General features: G+C 49.3%; 1 protein-coding gene across 1 annotated transcript in view; it reads left to right on the forward strand.

The window, feature by feature from the left end:
- Window positions 1-386: 386 nt before the first annotated feature.
- The window catches only part of LOC144773175 (interleukin-1 receptor type 1-like), a 319,985-nt gene continuing 294,309 nt past the window's right edge, over window positions 387-26,062 (forward strand). The window contains exon 1 of the mRNA XM_078658048.1: window positions 387-454. Coding sequence (XP_078514174.1) covers window positions 397-454 — 58 coding nt within the window. The 5' untranslated portion in view covers window positions 387-396. The remainder of the gene's footprint in view (window positions 455-26,062) is intronic.

Consider the following 26,062-nt stretch of genomic DNA (forward strand, 5'->3'; position numbering starts at 1 on the left):
AGAGTGTCATGACTCTAAAAAAGGATCATTCAAATATGTGTTTGATTGGGTAATTATAAATTTCATTCAACACCTATTCTGTTATCATAAATGTTAATGATTCGAAAATGGCAGTGACTAACATGGTTTTAATTCTTGTAAATTACCGGCTGCCTTCTTGTTGTGAGCTGTCTTGTTTTTATAAATATGATAATAGGTTTATAAGATGTGCAGTTAATATCAATTACCTAAATACCAATTCAGTTTTATGGCAGAATTGGTCCATTGAGATGTCTGTGAGTGGAAGTGAAAAAACAATAAAAAATAATATTTCAGAAATTTGTGGGAGAATGTAAAAATTAAATGTTTTAGCGCTCCAATCATGTTTGTTTGATTTCTTTGCAGCATACGGTTACAATGGCATTTCTGGCGGCAGTCTGCATAGCCCTGCTATGTCTTTATCAATTCAAGGCAGGTGAGTACATTCTACCAATGCACTACTATGTCATTCACTCAAGGCTTGTTGTATTTGTTTTCTGATCTTTGGTATGAATATGTCCATGTTGTAAAATGTCCAAGATTGGCACCTTGTAAAAACTGAAGGTCTTCCTTGTTTCTGTTTCTGGTGACTCATTTGCATCAACGGCGCATTTTTCCTCAGCATTACAACACCGACATTCCTCTTTCCCTTGCTTAACCTGTCAATGCGGACACTTAAAGATCTGTTCAGCTTTTGCTGATTCATTCTTAGCCTCTGCAGCGACTCCTAGAATACAAACATAAACATTGCGTTTGAATAGCCAACACTTGTGTCCCAAGAGGAGGATGAGAGTAGCTTGTCGCCATCCTACTTTACTAATTCATGGCTTTCAAACTTCTGGACCACAGAACAGATGTTCTGCAAAGTCCCTGATCTAAAAAGGAATTGATAATTTGTTTAATGCAAATTAAGAATATTAATGCACTATCTAAATTCTTGAGAAGTCCTTAGTTTAAATGTTCACAAAGGTTTATGTTAAACACAAAATGTCCTGATATCACGAAAGGACCACTCTCTACACGTGTAACTTTTTGCTGTCAAATCATTAAAGTCCTTAACAATTATGTCTTTCATGTGGTTGCATTAATAAAGGGAGTTAATAAAAACATTCTCATGGAGAATTTGGCACTCGCCTTTTAGAACACATCCATGCTGATCAGTTGTGAACGACTTCCCTCCGTTGTGGTTTGGGAAAATATTACCTATTAATGATACCTTACTTTCACTGAACACTAGTAAGGACATGTTAAACCTGGCATCCTTGGCAGGGTTCTCACCTAACTTTTTGCCTTCAACCCTCCTCTTTTGCTACCTTCGTTTTTTCTGGCTTTAGGACTTAGCTTACACCCAATTGGCACATTTAGTGTACTTGTAAGTCTCTATTAAAGTGGTACTACATGTACCCAGGGCCTGTAAATGTAATGGTACTTGTGGGTCAGCAGCACAGATTGTCCCGCACACTTATGTAAGCCCTTCAGACATGTCTCAACCTGCCATTCCAGCTTGTATGTGTAGTTTTTAAACTGGCAGTTCGACCTAGGAAAATAACCTTTTTGCCAGGCCGAAACCTTCCTTTTTAATGTATATGTCACCCCTAGGGTATTCCATGTACACCCAAGAGGGCAGAGTGCAGTATATTTAAAAAGTAGGACGTATAATTTTAAGTTTTACATGTCCCTATAGTGAAAAACTTCGAGTGTCATTTTTCACTACTGCAAGGCCTAGCTCTCCCATAGGATAACATTGGAGTTATCTTATTACATTTAATAGATTGTAATTTCCAATTGGCAATATGTAGAAAAGTCGAGTTTGGTGTAAAAAAAAATTTAATTTAACTTTAATGGTGAAGTCCGATTTTTACACAGTTCTGAAAAGTCCACTTTTAGCAAGTTAACCAAACTAGGGCAACCCAATATTCCCTTTGGGGCTTGGGTATTACAAATGACATAAATACTGTTGCCAACAAGGGATTTGTTCTTTGGTAAATATTGAAACTACTATGTTAATTGTTCAGGATGTCTATACATGGCATCGCAAATATGTCAACGAATCCCTTGTGGACACTAAGTATTTATGTGACATTTAGAAAGTTCCCATTTTCTTGTCCTAACAATTTGACGCCTGTAGCCTGTTCGTGGGCCACATGACTAGGTGTAACTGGCAGTTGGTCCGTGTGTATTGCTCCTAGACAGTGAGACAAAGGGAAGATAAGTGTTGGCAGGATGGGCCACTCTGAGTTAACGAGGGGGAAGAGCTCTCAACTACTTACACATCACAAAGGCACTGCCTGAATACTCTCACAAAGGGATTGTCACTATTCACTTGTGACCCCAGACATGCTGAGGCCAGGACCGGGAGGGAGGGAATGCCTGACACCTCATGGGGGTGGAAACCTCTAAAAGCTTCCTCAACTTCAAAGTGGGCACCAGGCATAAACATTGGACCTCTGACCCCAACTCTACAGTACACCTCTGGACTGACACTCTGCTGGACTGCTACTTGAAGGACTACTGACTTGCTGCCTGCTGCTCTCTTGCTCTCTTGCCTGGATGAGAAAGACTGAACCTACATCTGTTGAATCCAGGACCCCAAAGTGACGTTGGCTGGCCTCCTGATTAGACCCTCAGGGACAGAGGGCTCTTACAACCTTGAACCCAGCACCTGGATTCAGTCATTTGTGAGTCCTACCTTGCCAAGTGGTGCCACCTTAGTCTTGGACCCTTGAAAGTGGGACTAAGGTACTCTGCCAGCCCACTAGTGGATCCAGCAGAACTGATGCATCTCCTCTGCTGCGCAGCCCTAACTAGACCCAAAACGATTCAAAAGGGGGTGGTGATGGACAGAGTATCTGAATTAAGCAGAACACTCCTACCCAGTCAAAAGATCAGGGCTTGATCCATCACCGTTTTTTAGTTTTTTTTAGCTCACTGCACCATCCCAGTTCAGAACCTGGCTACATGCAAATTAGTCTGACCCTGGCCCAGTGCATCATGGGAACAGGGCAGACCAAACTACCAAGCCAATTCTTTACTGGAAAGGAATCAAGCTTCCGGGGACCGGTTTCTGGCATTACAGCTGTCTTCGGACCGGCTTGCTTGAATCCTGATGGTGCAGTGAGCAAGGGACTCACATCTGAGCATACCCTTCCACACTTGTGGTGGCCAAAACGATTCAAAAGGGGGTGGTGATGGACAGAGTATCTGAATTAAGCAGAACACTCCTACCCAGTCAAAAGATCAGGGCTTGATCCATCACCGTTTTTTAGCTCACTGCACCATCCCAGTTCAGAACCTGGCTACATGCAAATTAGTCTGACCCTGGCCCAGTGCATCATGGGAACAGGGCAGACCAAACTACCAAGCCAATTCTTTACTGGAAAGGAATCAAGCTTCCGGGGACCGGTTTCTGGCATTACAGCCGTCTTCGGCCCGGCTTGCTTTAATCCTGAGGGTGCAGTGAGCAAGGGACTCACATCTGAGCATACCCTTCCACACTTGTGGTGGCCAAAACGATTCAAAAGGGGGTGGTGATGGACAGAGTATCTGAATTAAGCAGAACACTCCTACCCAGTCAAAAGATCAGGGCTTGATCCATCACCGTTTTTTAGCTCACTGCACCATCCCAGTTCAGAACCTGGCTACATGCAAATTAGTCTGACCCTGGCCCAGTGCATCATGGGAACAGGGCAGACCAAACTACCAAGCCAATTCTTTACTGGAAAGGAATCAAGCTTCCGGGGACCGGTTTCTGGCATTACAGCCGTCTTCGGCCCGGCTTGCTTGAATCCTGATGGTGCAGTGAGCAAGGGACTCACATCTGAGCATACCCTCACACACTTGTGGTAGCCAAAACTATTCAAAAGGGGGTGGTGATGGACAGAGTATCTGAATTAAGCAGAACACTCCTACCCAGTCAAAAGATCAGGGCTTGATCCATCACCGTTTTTTAGCTCACTGCACCATCCCAGTTCAGAACCTGGCTACATGCAAATTAGTCTGACCCTGGCCCAGTGCATCATGGGAACAGGGCAGACCAAACTACCAAGCCAATTCTTTACTGGAAAGGAATCAAGCTTCCGGGGACCGGTTTCTGGCATTACAGCCGTCTTCGGCCCGGCTTGCTTGAATCCTAATGGTGCAGTGAGCAAGGGACTCACATCTGAGCATACCCTTCCACACTTGTGGTGGCCAAAACGATTCAAAAGGGGGTGGTGATGGACAGAGTATCTGAATTAAGCAGACCACTCTTACCCAGTCCAAAGATCAGGGCTTGATCCATCACCGTTATTTAGCTCACTGCCCCATCCCAGCTCAGAACCTGGCTATATGCAAATTAGTCTGTCCCTGGCCCAGTGCATCATGGGAACAGGGCAGACCAAACTACCAAGCCAATTCTTCACCAGAAAGGAGACAAGCTTCCGGGGACCGGTTTCTGCCATTCCAGGCGTCGTCGGCCCGGCTTGCTTGAATCCTGATGGTGCAGTGATCAAGGGACTCACATCTGAGCATACCCTTCCACACTTGTGGTGGCCAAAACGATTCAAAAGGGGGTGGTGATGGACCGAGTATCTGAATTAAGCAGAACACTCCTACCCAGTCAAAAGATCAGGGCTTGATCCATCACCGTTTTTTAGCTCACTGCACCATCCCAGTTCAGAACCTGGCTACATGCAAATTAGTCTGACCCTGGCCCAGTGCATCATGGGAACAAGGCAGACCAAACTACCAAGCCAATTCTTTACTGGAAAGGAATCAAGCTTCCGGGGACCGGTTTCTGGCATTACAGCCTTCTTCGGCCCGGCTTGCTTTAATCCTGATGGTGCAGTGAGCAAGGGACTTACATCTGAGCATACCCTTCCACACTTGTGGTGGCCAAAACGATTCAAAAGGGGGTGGTGATGGACAGAGTATCTGAATTAAGCAGAACACTCCTACCCAGTCAAAAGATCAGGGCTTGATCCATCACCGTTTTTTAGCTCACTGCACCATCCCAGTTCAGAACCTGGCTACATGCAAATTAGTCTGACCCTGGCCCAGTGCATCATGGGAACAGGGCAGACCAAACTACCAAGCCAATTCTTTACTGGAAAGGAATCAAGCTTCCGGGGACCGGTTTCTGGCATTACAGCTGTCTTCGGACCGGCTTGCTTGAATCCTGATGGTGCAGTGAGCAAGGGACTCACATCTGAGCATACCCTTCCACACTTGTGGTGGCCAAAATGATTCAAAAGGGGGTGGTGATGGACAGAGTATCTGAATTAAGCAGAACACTCCTACCCAGTCAAAAGATCAGGGCTTGATCCATCACCGTTTTTTAGCTCACTGCACCATCCCAGTTCAGAACCTGGCTACATGCAAATTAGTCTGACCCTGGCCCAGTGCATCATGGGAACAGGGCAGACCAAACTACCAAGCCAATTCTTTACTGGAAAGGAATCAAGCTTCCGGGGACCGGTTTCTGGCATTACAGCCGTCTTCGGCCCGGCTTGCTTGAATCCTGATGGTGCAGTGAGCAAGGGACTCACATCTGAGCATACCCTTCCACACTTGTGGTGGCCAAAACGATTCAAAAGGGGGTGGTGATGGACAGAGTATCTGAATTAAGCAGAACACTCCTACCCAGTCAAAAGATCAGGGCTTGATCCATCACCGTTTTTTAGCTCACTGCACCATCCCAGTTCAGAACCTGGCTACATGCAAATTAGTCTGACCCTGGCCCAGTGCATCATGGGAACAGGGCAGACCAAACTACCAAGCCAATTCTTTACTGGAAAGGAATCAAGCTTCCGGGGACCGGTTTCTGGCATTACAGCCGTCTTCGGCCCGGCTTGCTTGAATCCTAATGGTGCAGTGAGCAAGGGACTCACATCTGAGCATACCCTTCCACACTTGTGGTGGCCAAAACGATTCAAAAGGGGGTGGTGATGGACAGAGTATCTGAATTAAGCAGAACACTCCTACCCAGTCAAAAGATCAGGGCTTGATCCATCACCGTTTTTTAGCTCACTGCACAATCCCAGTTCAGAACCTGGCTACATGCAAATTAGTCTGACCCTGGCCCAGTGCATCATGGGAACAGGGCAGACCAAACTACCAAGCCAATTCTTAACTGGAAAGGAATCAAGCTTCCGGGGACCGGTTTCTGGCATTACAGCCGTCTTCGGCCTGGCTTGCTTGAATCCTGATGGTGCAGTGAGCAAGGGACTCACATCTGAGCATACCCTTCCACACTTGTGGTGGCCAAAACGATTCAAAAGGGGGTGGTGATGGACAGAGTATCTGAATTAAGCAGAACACTCCTACCCAGTTAAAAGATCAGGGCTTGATCCATCACCGTTTTTTAGCTCACTGCACCATCCCAGTTCAGAACCTGGCTACATGCAAATTAGTCTGACCCTGGCCCAGTGCATCATGGGAACAGGGCAGACCAAACTACCAAGCCAATTCTTTACTGGAAAGGAATCAAGCTTCCGGGGACCGGTTTCTGGCATTACAGCCGTGTTCGGCCCGGCTTGCTTGAATCCTGATGGTGCAGTGAGCAAGGGACTCACATCTGAGCATACCCTTCCACACTTGTGGTGGCCAAAACGATTCAAAAGGGGGTGGTGATGGACAGAGTATCTGAATTAAGCAGAACACTCCTACCCAGTCAAAAGATCAGGGCTTGATCCATCACCGTTTTTTAGCTCAGTGCACCATCCCAGTTCAGAACCTGGCTACATGCAAATTAGTCTGACCCTGGCCCAGTGCATCATGGGAACAGGGCAGACCAAACTACCAAGCCAATTCTTTACTGGAAAGGAATCAAGCTTCCGGGGACCGGTTTCTGGCATTACAGCCGTCTTCGGCCCGGCTTGCTTGAATCCTGATGGTGCAGTGAGCAAGGGACTCACATCTGAGCATACCCTTCCACACTTGTGGTGGCCAAAACGATTCAAAAGGGGGTGGTGATGGACAGAGTATCTGAATTAAGTAGAACACTCCTACCCAGTCAAAAGATCAGGGCTTGATCCATCACCGTTTTTTAGCTCACTGCACCATCCCAGTTCGGAACATGGCTACATGCAAATTAGTCTGACCCTGGCCCAGTGCATCATGGGAACAGGGCAGACCAAACTACCAAGCCAATTCTTTACTGGAAAGGAATCAAGCTTCCGGGGACCGGTTTCTGGCATTACAGCCGTCTTCGGACCGGCTTGCTTGAATCCTGATGGTGCAGTGAGCAAGGGACTCACATCTGAGCATACCCTTCCACACTTGTGGTGGCCAAAACGATTCAAAAGGGGGTGGTGATGGACAGAGTATCTGAATTAAGCAGAACACTCCTACCCAGTCAAAAGATCAGGGCTTGATCCATCACCGTTTTTTAGCTCACTGCACCATCCCAGTTCAGAACCTGGCTACATGCAAATTAGTCTGACCCTGGCCCAGTGCATCATGGGAACAGGGCAGACCAAACTACCAAGCCAATTCTTAACTGGAAAGGAATCAAGCTTCCGGGGACCGGTTTCTGGCATTACAGCCGTCTTCGGCCTGGCTTGCTTGAATCCTGATGGTGCAGTGAGCAAGGGACTCACATCTGAGCATACCCTTCCACACTTGTGGTGGCCAAAATGATTCAAAAGGGGGTGGTGATGGACAGAGTATCTGAATTAAGCAGAACACTCCTACCCAGTTAAAAGATCACGGCTTGATCCATCACCGTTTTTTAGCTCACTGCACCATCCCAGTTCAGAACCTGGCTACATGCAAATTAGTCTGACCCTGGCCCAGTGCATCATGGGAACAGGGCAGACCAAACTACCAAGCCAATTCTTTACTGGAAAGGAATCAAGCTTCCGGGGACCGGTTTCTGGCATTACAGCCGTGTTCGGCCCGGCTTGCTTGAATCCTGATGGTGCAGTGAGCAAGGGACTCACATCTGAGCATACCCTTCCACACTTGTGGTGGCCAAAACGATTCAAAAGGGGGTGGTGATGGACAGAGTATCTGAATTAAGCAGAACACTCCTACCCAGTCAAAAGATCAGGGCTTGATCCATCACCGTTTTTTAGCTCACTGCACCATCCCAGTTCAGAACCTGGCTACATGCAAATTAGTCTGACCCTGGCCCAGTGCATCATGGGAACAGGGCAGACCAAACTACCAAGCCAATTCTTTACTGGAAAGGAATCAAGCTTCCGGGGACCGGTTTCTGGCATTACAGCCGTCTTCGGCCCAGCTTGCTTGAATCCTGATGGTGCAGTGAGCAAGGGACTCACATCTGAGCATACCCTTCCACACTTTTGGTGGCCAAAACGATTCAAAAGGGGGTGGTGATGGACAGAGTATCTGAATTAAGCAGAACACTCCTACCCAGTCAAAAGATCAGGGCTTGATCCATCACCGTTTTTTAGCTCACTGCACCATCCCAGTTCAGAACCTGGCTACATGCAAATTAGTCTGACCCTGGCCCAGTGCATCATGGGAACAGGGCAGACCAAACTACCAAGCCAATTCTTTACTGGAAAGGAATCAAGCTTCCGGGGACCGGTTTCTGGCATTACAGCCGTCTTCGGCCCGGCTTGCTTGAATCCTAATGGTGCAGTGAGCAAGGGACTCACATCTGAGCATACCCTTCCACACTTGTGGTGGCCAAAACGATTCAAAAGGGGGTGGTGATGGACAGAGTATCTGAATTAAGCAGAACACTCCTACCCAGTCAAAAGATCAGGGCTTGATCCATCACCGTTTTTAAGCTCACTGCACCATCCCAGTTCAGAACCTGGCTACATGCAAATTAGTCTGACCCTGGCCCAGTGCATCATGGGAACAGGGCAGACCAAACTACCAAGCCAATTCTTAACTGGAAAGGAATCAAGCTTCCGGGGACCGGTTTCTGGCATTACAGCCGTCTTCGGCCTGGCTTGCTTGAATCCTGATGGTGCAGTGAGCAAGGGACTCACATCTGAGCATACCCTTCCACACTTGTGGTGGCCAAAACGATTCAAAAGGGGGTGGTGATGGACAGAGTATCTGAATTAAGCAGAACACTCCTACCCAGTTAAAAGATCAGGGCTTGATCCATCACCGTTTTTTAGCTCACTGCACCATCCCAGTTCAGAACCTGGCTACATGCAAATTAGTCTGACCCTGGCCCAGTGCATCATGGGAACAGGGCAGACCAAACTACCAAGCCAATTCTTTACTGGAAAGGAATCAAGCTTCCGGGGACCGGTTTCTGGCATTACAGCCGTGTTCGGCCCGGCTTGCTTGAATCCTGATGGTGCAGTGAGCAAGGGACTCACATCTGAGCATACCCTTCCACACTTGTGGTGGCCAAAACGATTCAAAAGGGGGTGGTGATGGACAGAGTATCTGAATTAAGCAGAACACTCCTACCCAGTCAAAAGATCAGGGCTTGATCCATCACCGTTTTTTAGCTCAGTGCACCATCCCAGTTCAGAACCTGGCTACATGCAAATTAGTCTGACCCTGGCCCAGTGCATCATGGGAACAGGGCAGACCAAACTACCAAGCCAATTCTTTACTGGAAAGGAATCAAGCTTCCGGGGACCGGTTTCTGGCATTACAGCCGTCTTCGGCCCGGCTTGCTTGAATCCTGATGGTGCAGTGAGCAAGGGACTCACATCTGAGCATACCCTTCCACACTTGTGGTGGCCAAAACGATTCAAAAGGGGGTGGTGATGGACAGAGTATCTGAATTAAGTAGAACACTCCTACCCAGTCAAAAGATCAGGGCTTGATCCATCACCGTTTTTTAGCTCACTGCACCATCCCAGTTCAGAACCTGGCTACATGCAAATTAGTCTGACCCTGGCCCAGTGCATCATGGGAACAGGGCAGACCAAACTACCAAGCCAATTCTTTACTGGAAAGGAATCAAGCTTCCGGGGACCGGTTTCTGGCATTACAGCCGTCTTCGGACCGGCTTGCTTGAATCCTGATGGTGCAGTGAGCAAGGGACTCACATCTGAGCATACCCTTCCACACTTGTGGTGGCCAAAACGATTCAAAAGGGGGTGGTGATGGACAGAGTATCTGAATTAAGCAGAACACTCCTACCCAGTCAAAAGATCAGGGCTTGATCCATCACCGTTTTTTAGCTCACTGCACCATCCCAGTTCAGAACCTGGCTACATGCAAATTAGTCTGACCCTGGCCCAGTGCATCATGGGAACAGGGCAGACCAAACTACCAAGCCAATTCTTAACTGGAAAGGAATCAAGCTTCCGGGGACCGGTTTCTGGCATTACAGCCGTCTTCGGCCTGGCTTGCTTGAATCCTGATGGTGCAGTGAGCAAGGGACTCACATCTGAGCATACCCTTCCACACTTGTGGTGGCCAAAACGATTCAAAAGGGGGTGGTGATGGACAGAGTATCTGAATTAAGCAGAACACTCCTACCCAGTTAAAAGATCACGGCTTGATCCATCACCGTTTTTTAGCTCACTGCACCATCCCAGTTCAGAACCTGGCTACATGCAAATTAGTCTGACCCTGGCCCAGTGCATCATGGGAACAGGGCAGACCAAACTACCAAGCCAATTCTTTACTGGAAAGGAATCAAGCTTCCGGGGACCGGTTTCTGGCATTACAGCCGTGTTTGGCCCGGCTTGCTTGAATCCTGATGGTGCAGTGAGCAAGGGACTCACATCTGAGCATACCCTTCCACACTTGTGGTGGCCAAAACGATTCAAAAGGGGGTGGTGATGGACAGAGTATCTGAATTAAGCAGAACACTCCTACCCAGTCAAAAGATCAGGGCTTGATCCATCACCGTTTTTTAGCTCACTGCACCATCCCAGTTCAGAACCTGGCTACATGCAAATTAGTCTGACCCTGGCCCAGTGCATCATGGGAACAGGGCAGACCAAACTACCAAGCCAATTCTTTACTGGAAAGGAATCAAGCTTCCGGGGACCGGTTTCTGGCATTACAGCCGTCTTCGGCCCGGCTTGCTTGAATCCTGATGGTGCAGTGAGCAAGGGACTCACATCTGAGCATACCCTTCCACACTTGTGGTGGCCAAAACGATTCAAAAGGGGGTGGTGATGGACAGAGTATCTGAATTAAGTAGAACACTCCTACCCAGTCAAAAGATCAGGGCTTGATCCATCACCGTTTTTTAGCTCACTGCACCATCCCAGTTCAGAACCTGGCTACATGCAAATTAGTCTGACCCTGGCCCAGTGAATCATGGGAACAGGGCAGACTAAACTACCAAGCCAATTCTTTACTGGAAAGGAATCAAGCTTCCGGGGACCGGTTTCTGGCATTACAGCCGTCTTCGGCCCGGCTAGCTTGAATCCTGATGGTGCAGTGAGCAAGGGACTCACATCTGAGCATACCCTTCCACACTTGTGGTGGCCAAAACGATTCAAAAGGAGGTGGTGATGGACAGAGTATCTGAATTAAGCAGAACACTCCTACCCAGTCAAAAGATCAGGGCTTGATCCATCACCGTTTTTTAGCTCACTGCACCATCCCAGTTCAGAACCTGGCTACATGCAAATTAGTCTGACCCTGGCCCAGTGCATCATGGGAACAGGGCAGACCAAACTACCAAGCCAATTCTTTACTGGAAAGGAATCAAGCTTCCGGGGACCGGTTTCTGGCATTACAGCCGTCTTCGGCCCGGCTTGCTTGAATCCTGATGGTGCAGTGAGCAAGGGACTCACATCTGAGCATACCCTTCCACACTTGTGGTGGCCAAAACGATTCAAAAGGGGGTGGTGATGGACAGAGTATCTGAATTAAGCAGAACACTCCTACCCAGTCAAAAGATCAGGGCTTGATCCATCACCGTTTTTTAGCTCACTGCACCATCCCAGTTCAGAACCTGGCTACATGCAAATTAGTCTGACCCTGGCCCAGTGCATCATGGGAACAGGGCAGACCAAACTACCAAGCCAATTCTTTACTGGAAAGGAATCAAGCTTCCGGGGACCGGTTTCTGGCATTACAGCCGTCTTCGGCCTGGCTTGCTTGAATCCTGATGGTGCAGTGAGCAAGGGACTCACATCTGAGCATACCCTTCCACACTTGTGGTGGCCAAAACGATTCAAAAGGGGGTGGTGATGGACAGAGTATCTGAATTAAGCAGAACACTCCTACCCAGTCAAAAGATCAGGGCTTGATCCATCACCGTTTTTTAGCTCACTGCACCATCCCAGTTCAGAACCTGGCTACATGCATATTAGTCTGACCCTGGCCCAGTGCATCATGGGAACAGGGCAGACCAAACTACCAAGCCCATTGTTCACTGGAAAGGAATCAAGCTTCCGGGGACCGGTTTCTGGCATTACAGCCGTCTTCGGCCCGGCTTGCTTGAATCCTGATGGTGCAGTGAGCAAGGGACTCACATCTGAGCATACCCTTCCACACTTGTGGTGGCCAAAACGATTCAAAAGGGGGTGGTGATGGACAGAGTATCTGAATTAAGCAGAACACTCCTACCCAGTCAAAAGATCAGGGCTTGATCCATCACCGTTTTTTAGCTCACTGCACCATCCCAGTTCAGAACCTGGCTACATGCAAATTAGTCTGACCCTGGCCCAGTGCATCATGGGAACAGGGCAGACCAAACTACCAAGCCAATTCTTTACTGGAAAGGAATCAATCTTCCGGGGACCGGTTTCTGGCATTACAGCCGTCTTCGGCCCGGCTTGCTTGAATCCTGATGGTGCAGTGAGCAAGGGACTCACATCTGAGCATACCCTTCCACACTTGTGGTGGCCAAAACGATTCAAAAGGGGGTGGTGATGGACAGAGTATCTGAATTAAGCAGCACACTCCTACCCAGTCAAAAGATCAGGGCTTGATCCATCACCGTTTTTTAGCTCACTGCACCATCCCAGTTCAGAACCTGGCTACATGCAAATTAGTCTGACCCTGGCCCAGTGCATCATGGGAACAGGCCAGACCAAACTACCAAGCCAATTCTTTACTGGAAAGGAATCAAGCTTCCGGGGACTGGTTTCTGGCATTACAGCCGTCTTCGGCCCGGCTTGCTTGAATCCTGATGGTGCAGTGAGCAAGGGACTCACATCTGAGCATACCCTTCCACACTTGTGGTGGCCAAAACGATTCAAAAGGGGGTGGTGATGGACAGAGTATCTGAATTAAGCAGAACACTCCTACCCAGTCAAAAGATCAGGGCTTGATCCATCACCGTTTTTTAGCTCACTGCACCATCCCAGTTCAGAACCTGGCTACATGCAAATTAGTCTGACCCTGGCCCAGTGCATCATGGGAACAGGGCAGACCAAACTACCAAGCCAATTCTTTACTGGAAAGGAATCAAGCTTCCGGGGACCGGTTTCTGGCATTACAGCCGTCTTCGGCCCGGCTTGCTTGAATCCTGATGGTGCAGTGAGCAAGGGACTCACATCTGAGCATACCCTTCCACACTTGTGGTGGCCAAAACGATTCAAAAGGGGGTGGTGATGGACAGAGTATCTGAATTAAGCAGAACACTCCTACCCAGTCAAAAGATCAGGGCTTGATCCATCACCGTTTTTTAGCTCACTGCACCATCCCAGTTCAGAACCTGGCTACATGCATATTAGTCTGACCCTGGCCCAGTGCATCATGGGAACAGGGCAGACCAAACTACCAAGCCCATTGTTCACTGGAAAGGAATCAAGCTTCCGGGGACCGGTTTCTGGCATTACAGCCGTCTTCGGCCCGGCTTGCTTGAATCCTGATGGTGCAGTGAGCAAGGGACTCACATCTGAGCATACCCTTCCACACTTGTGGTGGCCAAAACGATTCAAAAGGGGGTGGTGATGGACAGAGTATCTGAATTAAGCAGCACACTCCTACCCAGTCAAAAGATCAGGGCTTGATCCATCACCGTTTTTTAGCTCACTGCACCATCCCAGTTCAGAACCTGGCTACATGCAAATTAGTCTGACCCTGGCCCAGTGCATCATGGGAACAGGCCAGACCAAACTACCAAGCCAATTCTTTACTGGAAAGGAATCAAGCTTCCTGGGACCGGTTTCTGGCATTACAGCCGTCTTCGGCCCGGCTTGCTTGAATCCTGATGGTGCAGTGAGCAAGGGACTCACATCTGAGCATACCCTTCCACACTTGTGGTGGCCAAAACGATTCAAAAGGGGGTGGTGATGGACAGAGTATCTGAATTAAGCAGAACACTCCTACCCAGTCAAAAGATCAGGGCTTGATCCATCACCGTTTTTTAGCTCACTGCACCATCCCAGTTCAGAACCTGGCTACATGCAAATTAGTCTGACCCTGGCCCAGTGCATCATGGGAACAGGCCAGACCAAACTACCAAGCCAATTCTTTACTGGAAAGGAATCAAGCTTCCGGGGACTGGTTTCTGGCATTACAGCCGTCTTCGGCCCGGCTTGCTTGAATCCTGATGGTGCAGTGAGCAAGGGACTCACATCTGAGCATACCCTTCCACACTTGTGGTGGCCAAAACGATTCAAAAGGGGGTGGTGATGGACAGAGTATCTGAATTAAGCAGAACACTCCTACCCAGTCAAAAGATCAGGGCTTGATCCATCACCGTTTTTTAGCTCACTGCACCATCCCAGTTCAGAGCCTGGCTACATGCAAATTAGTCTGACCCTGGCCCAGTGCATCATGGGAACAGGGCAGACCAAACTACCAAGCCAATTCTTTACTGGAAAGGAATCAAGCTTCCGGGGACCGGTTTCTGGCATTACAGCCGTCTTCGGCCCGGCTTGCTTGAATCCTGATGGTGCAGTGAGCAAGGGACTCACATCTGAGCATACCCTTCCACACTTGTGGTGGCCAAAACGATTCAAAAGGGGGTGGTGATAGACAGAGTATCTGAATTAAGCAGAACACTCCTACCCAGTCAAAAGATCAGGGCATCATGGGAACAGGGCAGACCAAACTACCCAAAGCATCACATGTGCTGGATGGGCTTTCCTGATGCAAATACTTTGCATCGCAGCCCGCAGCTCCATCGGGAACCGCTGCTGCGCAAGGCATCCCTGATGCAGGCCCTCACATCGCAAGTCTCTCATCAACGGCAGACTTGATGATGAAGACGACACAGGACTCCGGATCGCAATCCTTACAGCTTCTTCGGAGCCAGCCGGTGCGGGACGCATCCTCAACGCAAAACTCTATATTGAAAGCCCCTTTATCGACAGCCTCCTCAACGACTACACAGGCCCTCACATCGAAGCCTTGCAGCTCCTCAGAACCAACACAGCGTAATCATCTTCGAATAGGAGCTTGTATCACCTTGGCTGCGTGAGACATCATTAATACAGGACTAACAACTCTTCGCAACTGGGGTATAAGGTACTCTTGTTCAGCCGGCATAACTAGGTCCCTGTAGCCAGCCCATACTCCATCGCGGTTGGCCTGAAGTTGTGACTTTGTACCTGTCTGTGGTGACCAGATAACAACAGTTGTGCGTTTTTTGCTCCATTGTCACTTAAATGTTTAAAACTCCATATCACCGGTTCTACTGATTGGCATTTTGTCTTGTTTTATTTATTCAATTTTTGGGAATTTTTTATGTGCTGTGTTTTTACGTTATTACTGTTTGAAGTTTTGCACAAATACTTTACTCTAAGTTAATCCTGACTGCTCTGTACCAAGCTACCAAAGGGTTAAGCACAGGTTAATTGGGGGTATGCTTCTGACTTCATCCTGACAAAGGTTGTGAATGCTGCTTGAGTAGGGTTTTGCCCCCTCAGCCAGTAACCCAGTTTCTTACAACATGAATGTTCTTATTTGCATGGTCCGATTTTCCCACAATTCTTATTTTGTCAAACATGATTTCCATAAATGGCCTGCTAGGGTTTATCTTATTTTACCACTTTTATTCTTATGTTTTTAAAATTGAGTATGGGAGGCCTGTTTGGCTGTTGCACTTTGTAAAGTAGCTTCATGTCTTGGACCACAAGGTTTTAGTAATAAAAATGGCCAGCAACTATAGTGCTCAGTCTGGACGTCATGCTCAATGCGTGAGTGACATCAGTGGTTAAAAAAAATATATATATATTATATATATATATATATATATATATATATATATATCTATATATATATATATATGTATATATATATATATATATATATATATATATATATATATATATATATATATATATATATATATATATATATATATGTATATATATTTCATACTACAATTTTGTTATTTCTAACAGCTTGAAGTAACACGTGTTTCGGTTACCTAATTGAATGGTACGAAGATTTCTGCCCATGGCAAGTTGCACACTGCAAGAATTGGAATGTCACAAAGTGCACTGCTAAGTAAGTCCCTGGTATTGACTCAAGTAGTCAGTTATATCCTGGTATTGGGCAGTGTACTAGGGTATCATTTCAGCAGTCAACAGTTATGTGTTTGAACAGTTGCGGTCCTATCATTTGCCTATGTGTGGCAGTGGTAACTAGGTTTATAGAGCAAGCTTGAGCTCTTAGAAGTTGTTTTCAGATGCTTGAAAACATAAACTGCTGGCCAAACCACAAGTCTGTTACCACATGCATGGGGAAACAAATAAAAGGAAGAAACATTTTAAATTTCCTGGAAAAAATGTAGGTGTTTTGACCTAAATGAAAAGCAGATAAACAGAAATTGAACGTGTAAACTGCAATTAGTCAAAGTAAGGAGAAAGGAGCCTTGCAACAAAGAAGGTCCACAAAGTATGTTCATGTGTGAAAAACGAATACTGAAACCTCTCATGTAAATGCGAAACACACAGTATTGCAAAACAAGCAGAGAAATGTATAATGCAGAGTTCATAAAAATAGAAATAGTACTTAAGCAAGTGAAATTGTACCATTTTAATATTCTTACATTAAAAATTATTGTTCACTGTAAATACAGATGAGTAACTGCCAATAGAAATCATTTCCAGCTGTGAATTATTTAAGTAGGTGTGATGAGTCCTGGTGTGATTGGATGCCTTTAGGTTTTGTCCTGTTCTCTGTCCACCTAACGCCTACTAATTCCACCCTTGCAGTAATGGCATAAGATGAGACTAAGGGGCCTGAATTAGAGAAAAGAATGCACAGGCCCAGTTTGCCTCTGATGTGCACCCTCGTTGTATAGACTGCTGATCATGCACCCCATTACCAATTAGCAAAAAGGCTTTTAGCACTGGAGAGGGTGCCTCAGAGAATCGATTTCTTAAGAACTTAAAATGTATTCACGTCTATGACCTGGTTGTGCCCATTGCCTTCCAGACATTGTGTCCCAGGTGGCCTATGCTTGGCTACTTTTGTGATAGGCTTCTTAAAATCGTAGGGGCAGATTTACAAGCCCCTTGCGCCACTTTTGCGTCACTTTAAACATGGGAAAAGTGACGCAAAAGTGGCGCAAGGGGCTTGTAAATCTGCCCCATAGTGAGTCTATTTAGCCTTTTGACTTAAGGCGCTGGGAGCTTACCTGCACTGATATTGCTGTTCTTCTTGGTTGCTTGCTTACGTTATTCACTATGGAGTAAATAGGGGTATTATAATGAATAATAGCATAAAAGGCAGCTACTGCCTTTCTGGAATTTTAATTAGTCCATTGTACGTTCTTGCTCAATGTTATAAAAAGAGTCTCTTAATACCCCATCCAGAAGTCCTTCTATATGGAGGCTATATTTCATGTGTTTAATTTTTCTTGCTGGAAGCTGTGCCTTTCTCTAATAATTTACTAATATACGTCTTGGAGAAGGATCAATGCTTGCAGTGGGGTATTAAGTCTCAGCACTACATTTGATGACACAGACACGATGAACTATGGATGAATTAACATGAACTGATTTGTAATAAAGAATACTGGCAATGAGTATTTGAGCAAGATTGGTTTTAACAGCATATAAAATGTTAATACAAATGTATTGGAACAGTACACTAGACAAACCGATGTTACTTTTCTGTACAAAGTGCAACACATTCTCTAATGAGACGAGGGCAGCTATTGGTTAAATATCCAGTGACGTGCAGAAAGCTTGCTGCCTATTGATCAGCTGGTAAAAATAAATGTTGATAGTAGAATTGGTTTGAGGGGACCTTGAGTGATGAGGAGGCACAACTGAGGATTGTTGGTGAATCCAGGCATCTGACAATGGCCATCATTACTGTCTCTTTGGTTTTCAGCTTTCAGGTAATGACTGAGTACTTATTATGCAGCTTCCTAAATATTTGATAGTTCAACTGTGTCCTGATAGTCAGCAGGAAAGGTAAGACAATGTGTTTAATGCTTTAGGCCTTTTCTACCAAGGCTATGCCACTGTGGTTTATCCTTTTGAACTTTGGTTAGCAGATGGTTGTTGTGTTGACTGGACATCAATTTGTGTTGACGTATGGTGCATAGTCCATTTCTGCATCTGTTCTAGGCCATTTTCTTTCAAATATTTTGAACGTGGTGCATAGACATTTTAATTTAATGGTGGCATTCACTAGTATGCAATGATGTGCTTTTTAGGCAGGTTCCCTGCTTGCCCTTTTGTTATAGTGAATGGCAATATTGTCTCATTTGTAATTCTAATCTTTCAGTTACTTTTGGGTGAGTTAATTTCACAATCACAGTTGACCTTGTTAGCACCCCTTTGTACTCTGCTTGGGCGAATTCTAGAACCTTCCAAAGCAATGATAGTGGACTCCTCACTTTTTGGGCTCGGATTGAGGATGTTCATGGTGCTGAACGCCAGGCAAATCGGATTGTATCCCTCGCTTGTCCACAAGTGGTAGAATTTCATTCTTGGTGTCAAAGTTCTATTGACAGACATTTCCTAAAAAGTTCTGTGATGCTGCTTTTTTCATTTCTCCTAGTAGATGTGGCAGTCACTATTGTTTGAACAGATCTGATATTTTAGTAGGTGGGGTTTGATTAGTGAAGCCAGTCCTGCAGGCGTCTTTCAATTCACTGCGGGCGCATCTGCCCCAACCGTTGCAGGCCACCGCTTAGGCCGTAGTCCCTGGTCTTCATGCAGCAGGCCACCCCCAGGATCACAAGCCTCCTCCCCACTCCCCCACTCACCAGGAGGCGGCTCCCCCCTCAGTTCCAGGGCCTGCGCACCAGGATTCCAGCCGCCATTGGGCAGAGGCAAACAGGTTGGACCGTCCCGGCTTGTCTCACCCTTGCAGGCTGCCACACAGGCCTCTGACCCAGTCCCCACGTGGCGAGGTACTACCAGGATCACGGGCCTCCCTCCAGTCCACCGGGAGACTTGGAGCTGTCCCCGGCGGTCGCCCCTCATGCTTCCAGGACTATCGTACCAGGATTGCAGCCGCCGTTGGGCGGAGGCAGGCAGGTCTCACTGCCCGGTTTCACCCTCCTAGTACAGGCCTCCAATCAGGTCGCATTCACTGACCGACATGCGGACAGGCAGTCCCCGACTCATGGGCCTCCGCTTACTAGGGGGCACGGATCAATGCAGAGCAGTCCCCTTCAGGCTTCCTAGGCCACCTCAGCCGAATGCCCGTACACTGTTAGGCAGTGGCAAGTAGGCCCCACCGCCGCAGTCTCACCTCACTATTGCTGCCGGCCGTCACTTAGTCCGCGGTCCCTGGGCCTCACACGGCAGGGCACCCCCTGAAGCTCGGGCCCCCATGCAGCTCACCAGGGGCCCAAAACCGGTTACAGCAGTCCAACCGCTGGCATCCGGGGCCGCCGCACAAGGATCGCTGTCACCTTGGGGCAGAGGCGAGCAGGCCTCTCTGCCCGATCTCTCCCAACGTAAAGCCGCAGCGACCCGCTCCTCCTGCTGCCACCGTCGGGCTGTCTCTCTGCCCCTGCACCCCCGCTCGGGCCTCGCTGCCGCCAACCACTATCAAGGGGCCTCACTGAGGGTCATAGGCACCTCCAACACCCACAAACAGGCTCAGGGGCCCTTCCGCCGCCGGCCTCCGCTCAGAGCCTCCCGCCGGCGGCCGCTGTGCACTGGGGGATAGAAGATCAGCGCGGTTCCGGCCGCCCGGTACTACGTCGCAGGCCACTATTTCTTGTCCCCACCAGGACCCAGGCACTCAGGGGGGGATCCGGTAGTACTTCAGGGCATTGCAGGTTGTTATTTCCCCAGGATAACTGCAGGATTCATTCCGTTGGGCAGGAGCCTCACGAAAACACGTCTAGCCCGCCATGTTGGTAAGCCACACCCCAACCAGTTTAATGACTTAATCGAAATATTCCTCAATCTAGCAACCCAGAGTTCCTTAAGAATTATCCTTTTGCTGATCAAAAAACTTTTACGTCGGGGGCGTGGCCAGCAGCATGGCCGGCTAAGACGTGCTTCTTCGTGGCTCCTGACGAGCTGCACTATATCCGACATTAAAACCATACTGAGAAGCCCTGATCTGCCGTGAAAATATATTTAAGGGTCCCGTCCTGCCCAGGGCACTTCAGTGACGCAGCAAGGAGGACGAGAAAGGGCAAGAATCGGACCCGTCAGCAGCCCGGGTCTGGCCGCGAGCGCCAAAATGGCGGAGACGTGCTGAAAGCTGGGGATTCATCCGGAGCGTAGAGGCCTGCTGCGGACCACCGCGCGAACAGAGACATCGGAACGGCCTCTGGGAGCCTCGCGAACACGGCGGGTGAGCCGTAGTGGTGTCGCAGGAGGAGTGCAGCGTCCCGCAGACGTGAGGCGGAAGGCGTGGGGCGCGGTGCGGAGCGCACCGGAGGCCTGGGGCGTCCCCCAGCTGATGCCGGTGGAGGCCTTGCAACACCCGGCGGACATCGCAGGAGGCGGACGGAGGTGAGCGGCAGCGGGGCCGAGCTGGGGGAGATTGAGGCACTCCGGGAGAGGTGGGGAGCCTGCTCCTGCACGGACTCCTATCGATATCGTCGATCAAGCGGCCGTGGTAAGAGCGCGGCCGGGGAGAGGGAGTCCGCCCTACCCCCACCGAGGTGAGGAGCGGAGCTGCGATCGCGAGGCCACTGTGGAGGTGGGCCTCGCTGAGGGATCTGAGGAAACATTGGCCCCGGGTGGCCTGTCGGGAAGTGGTGCCCAGCGTGTGCATCGTGTGACCGGGTGTCTGGGGCCAGGAGAGAGGCCGGGGGAGCCAACGTCCAGACGACTTGAGCAGGGGGCAGCGCCCACGCGCTCTGTAGAAAAGCGCGAACGGTTCATGGACTCTGGCTACTGGACAGGTAAGGAGGTTTTGGTGGGACAGACCAGCGTGGCGTTTCGGCCCTCACCCCCTGGGGCACACGAGACATGGCCTTGACATCAAGGGAGGGAGAGTCGAGGCCATACCCCAGCCAGGCCTGCATAGCGCCCTGCGGGGCAGTACTCTGAACCCGGCCCCGAGGGATAGACCGGACTCTGATCACGGGTACGGTGCGAAGAGTGGCTCCTGAAATAACTCACGGACACCATCAACTCCCCAGACCCTGCTGTGCGGCGTACTTGGGCGCCACCTTAGTGGAAACACAGGAAGATTGCCGAGACTCACCCACTACCCATTGAAATAGGAGGCAAAGATCTAGGGAGTGGGTCTCTCACGTGTGTACTCCTGCAGACACTTCAGCCATGGGGAAAAAAGATACGGTCCCCAAAACTCCTAAACAGGGGCCAATGGACAACTACGCCGCGCCTCGCCCACTGGCGGAGCCCGCGCCAACTGCCCCCGGCGTGCGCTCGGACACTGATCTACTCATGGGTGCTATTCAGGCGTCCAGAGCGGACATCCAGGAATCCCGGGCCGCCTTGGAAGTTAAGATCGGCGAGGTGGGCTCAGAGGTGTCGCTCCTGCGGCAGGATTTTAGGAAGCTAACTGATAGAGTGACTACGGTGGAGACGCGCATTGGTGAAGCGGAAGACTCGATCTCCACCCTTAGAAAGGACATGGCGGAACTCCAGCCCTCCCATCGTCACTACTGTGGAAGGTGGATGACGCAAAAACAGGGCGTGACGCAACAACCTGCGCTTTGTGGGTTTTAGGGAAGGAATCGAGGGGACGGATATGGCAGCCTATCTCCATGCCTGGCTGATAAACACTTTTCCGAAGCATCGAAAGGGCACATCGGGCTTTATTGGCTAGACCACCTGAAGGTGCGAGACCGCGTCGGGTCATTGCCCGATTCCTCAACTTTGCGGACCGGGACCTGATCCTGAGAGAGGCCAGAAAACTGGGGGAGATCCGACTGGAAAACATGAATATTATGATATTCCCGGACTACAGCCAGGAAGTCCAAAAACAACGCCGCTCCTTTGATGTAAGGCGAAACTGAGAGACATGAACATTACCTACATGCTACTCTTCCCGGCAAAGCTAAAGGTGATCTATAAGGACAAAACACACTTCTTTAACCATCCGGAGGATGCCTGGCAATTTCTAGAGGAACAACCCATATTCCGCAGACAGGAGCACGATGGAAGAGGAATACCGGACAGGCCATCTCTCAACAGAACACAATGGGAACTGCCGAAGGCCCAGAGACTGAGGGCACAAAGACATAGGACACAGACTCCGTCTACGCCATACCCGGGACGGACCCCGCCGGACAGACGATAAGGGAAATCAGCCTCGCCCGGAAGGAGAGGCGCGACAGGATCTAGATTCAGTTGCCTGGAAAGAACCGCCCGATCGGAGGGGGACGAGGGAGAAGATTCGGAGGGCCGCTCCTCGGGAGGTGAAGAAGGGGGAGTGCGATCCGTCCACCCACTGGAGAAGGCAATCCGAGATCTGGAGCAGGACGCTTCAGGGTAGACAACTGACCCACGACAGGACAGCCAGGACTCACATTCTTGAACAGGGGCAGACCGGGCAGTTGAGATTGCAGCTCGTCATTGAGGGGACACACAAGTTGATACACCCCCCTTATACCTCTTGTGTTCATTTGTTTCCTGTTTTCATTTGCACAAATTCCTTAACTCTGACTCTTGAGGTTGTTTAATTGGGAATGTATTGCATGTTCTCCATTAAGTTGGACAGAGTAGGTTGAAAGGGGGGAGGATCTCTGGGTGGGCGACAGACCCTCTCCTGCTGACAGTCCTACCTTACGGAGGAATGGGACTGAAGGGGGAGGGAGGTGGGGTGGGGGATGTGGGGGGGAGTTCAGTTTTGTTGAGTCTACCTGGATGGGCAAGTTGGGGCAGTAGGGGGAGGGGCTGGTGGGAAGGGGAAGTTGGGGGGATGGGGGGTTGAACAACATGGACAATGCATTCATTTGTCGGACAGGCGCGCACACTATACACCACACGCTAACACGATTCCTACGAGGTCACCAGAGGTTCTTTGACGCACAAGACTGGCAGCACACGTACACCTCACGACGAAGACCGGCGCGAGGCACCCGGGGTCGTTTGATGAGAATCCACCACGATGCCAATGGGGAACCCAGATAGAGACACGCCACGTGGGGAAGGCTTTAAGGTCCTGACCTGGAACGTTAACGGCCTTGGCTGTAAGATCAAAAGAGGTCTGGTTAACAACTATATAAAGCGATCTGGAGCGGATGTGGTACTCCTACAGGAAACGCACCTGAAGGGTACGAAATGTGCTTTCCTAGCGAGAGGGCAATATAAAGTCCTGGCTCACGCTGGGTTTACCTCTGGATCCAGGGGAGTTGCGATACTGATAAAAAAATGCCCACCAATGAGAGTAGCGCAGGTCTGGACCGACCCACGGGGTACCTATGTGGGAGTACGCGTGGTATGGGGAAGGAAGGACTACACATTTATCTCCGCCTACGCTCCGCCTAAATTGCAAGCAGATACACTAAGGGGAATGTCAGACATTATTCTGAATACATCAGACACAGTGCAGATCCTTGGGGGGGACTTCAATGATGTAATGAGCCCATCGATTGACAGGACGGGAGTTAGAGATAGACCCACGACCCTGACTCCGTTAGCCAAAACCATGACGACCCTTGGCCTCCTAGACGTATGGAGATGGTTGCACCCAACTGCTCAAACGTTCTCCTTCTTCTCGGGAGCGCATAAAGTATACTCCCGCCTGGACTATATTTTCATGACGAGACAGGCGTTACAGCTGTCAGATTCAGCGGAGTACTGTGCCCAAGGGGTGTCTGACCACTCGCCGCTGATGATAGATGTGTGCAGGAGGAGACCAGTCGCACCTAGAATTCTTAGACTCTCGGCCTGGGACCTACAGAGCCTGGAGCTACTAAAGGGACTACGGGCTGATGTTAAGGTATACTTGGCAGAAAACATGGGGTCCGTAGACTCCAAGGTTGTCCTATGGGAGGCGCTTAAAGTGGTGCTTAGAGACAGGGTACATTGTAGATTAGCTGCGGCTAGGAGGACGGGACAGGCGGAGGTACAAGCACTGGAGACGCAAATATTGAGACTTGAGACTGAACATCATCGAACTAAAGACCCAGGGACCTTGAGACAACTGACTGATGTCCAAACCCAATATAAACAATTAGTGACGGGGGAGGCCAAGACACAGGCACTGGCTACTCTGCACAGCATCTATGATGTGGGCGATAAGTCCGGAAAGCTCTTGGCGTGGTTAAGTAGGAAACAGACTTCATTGGCTACCCATCGAAGCCCGCATCCAATTCAAGGCCCTCATATTGGCCTTTAAAATCCTGAAGAACGAAGGTCCAGAGCTCCTCCGTTCACTGTTGACCCCCTATATTCCCAAACGGAATCTCCGGTCCAAGGGGCAACACCTAGCCATGGTACCCCACATAAAGTTCTGCCGCATCGGAGGGCGTTCCTTCAAACTACTGGGGGCCAAGTTATGGAACTCCCTTCCCTTCCACATTCGATGCATCGACAATATATTAGCCTTCCGCAGAGCGACCAAAACCCATCTCTTTCCCTCTTTGTAGGTCTCGTCTCTCGTTTCAGATGGCTGTGTTATGGTTCTAGCGCCGGGACGCCCCGTTGCTGGGGCAGCTGTTTGCGCTTTACAAAACAGATAACATAACAGAGGGATGAGAGATAGGTGGAAGGAGTAAGGGTTGGACCGGATACATGGGCCTGCGCTGATATTGAGATAGCGGACGCTATCGCTGATTACTATGGGACCTTTTATGAGGCCCGTGATCTGGGGTCCAGGGAAGACGCATTGAAATATATAGCAACTATTGATCTCCCAAAGCTCGAGGAGGCAGACTGCGAGGACTTAGAGGCCGAGATTACGGAGGAAGAGGTCAGGGTAGCACTGACGAAACTTAGTGCAGGTAAGGCCCCAGGCCCCAATGGATTTCCTGCGGAGTTCTTCAAGAAGATGGCAGACCTTTTGACCAGGCACCTTTTAGGCCTGTTTCGGGATGCCGAGAAGGAGGGCCAATTTCCTTTGGACCTCAGACAAGCCACGATTGTCCCGATCTATAAGGCAGGAAAGCCTGCAGAAGACTGCGCATCTTACCGCCCCATCTCCTTGCTGAATGTCGAAGCAAAGCTTTATGCAACAGTTCTGGCTCTTCGCTTGCGACAAGTCATACCACACCTGGTACATATGGACCAGACAGGGTTCATCCCGGAAAGGGCGACTACATATAACCTCCGTAGGACACATAACTGGCTTTGTGAAGTGGTAGGTAGGACGGAACCCCATTGGTTCCTGTCTTTGGACGCTGAAAAGGCGTTTGATGCAGTACATTGGCCCTTCTTGGAAGGCGTCCTGGAGCACCTGGGCTTTGGACCCATGTTTAGACCCATGTTTAGACGTAAAGTTCGCCTACTCTATTCAGACCCTAGTGCACGAGTCAGGGTAAATGGTGCGACATCCAGGGCCTTTCCCATACGACGGGGAACTCGGCAAGGCTGTCCCTTGTCCCCCCTCCTGTTCGCACTATCCATAGAGGTCATGTCATGTGCGATTAGGCAGAACCCTAGGGTGACAGGATTCCGAGTGGGGCAGGCAGGGTCTCAGGAGGAGAAACTATCCCTGTATGCAGATGATGTGTTACTGTATGTGACACAGCCGGAGACTACAATACCGGCGCTCTTCGGTGAACTGGATCAGTATGGGGCTAGATCTGGATATCAAATTAATTGGCACAATTCGACACTTTACAATCCCCGGGGACGGAGGGAGTGGCCTCAGTTACCAGAAAGATTGCTGACGACAAGTGAGGGATTTC

This window comes from Lissotriton helveticus, chromosome 8, assembly GCF_964261635.1.
Source record: "Lissotriton helveticus chromosome 8, aLisHel1.1, whole genome shotgun sequence".
NCBI classification, from domain to species: domain Eukaryota; kingdom Metazoa; phylum Chordata; class Amphibia; order Caudata; family Salamandridae; genus Lissotriton; species Lissotriton helveticus.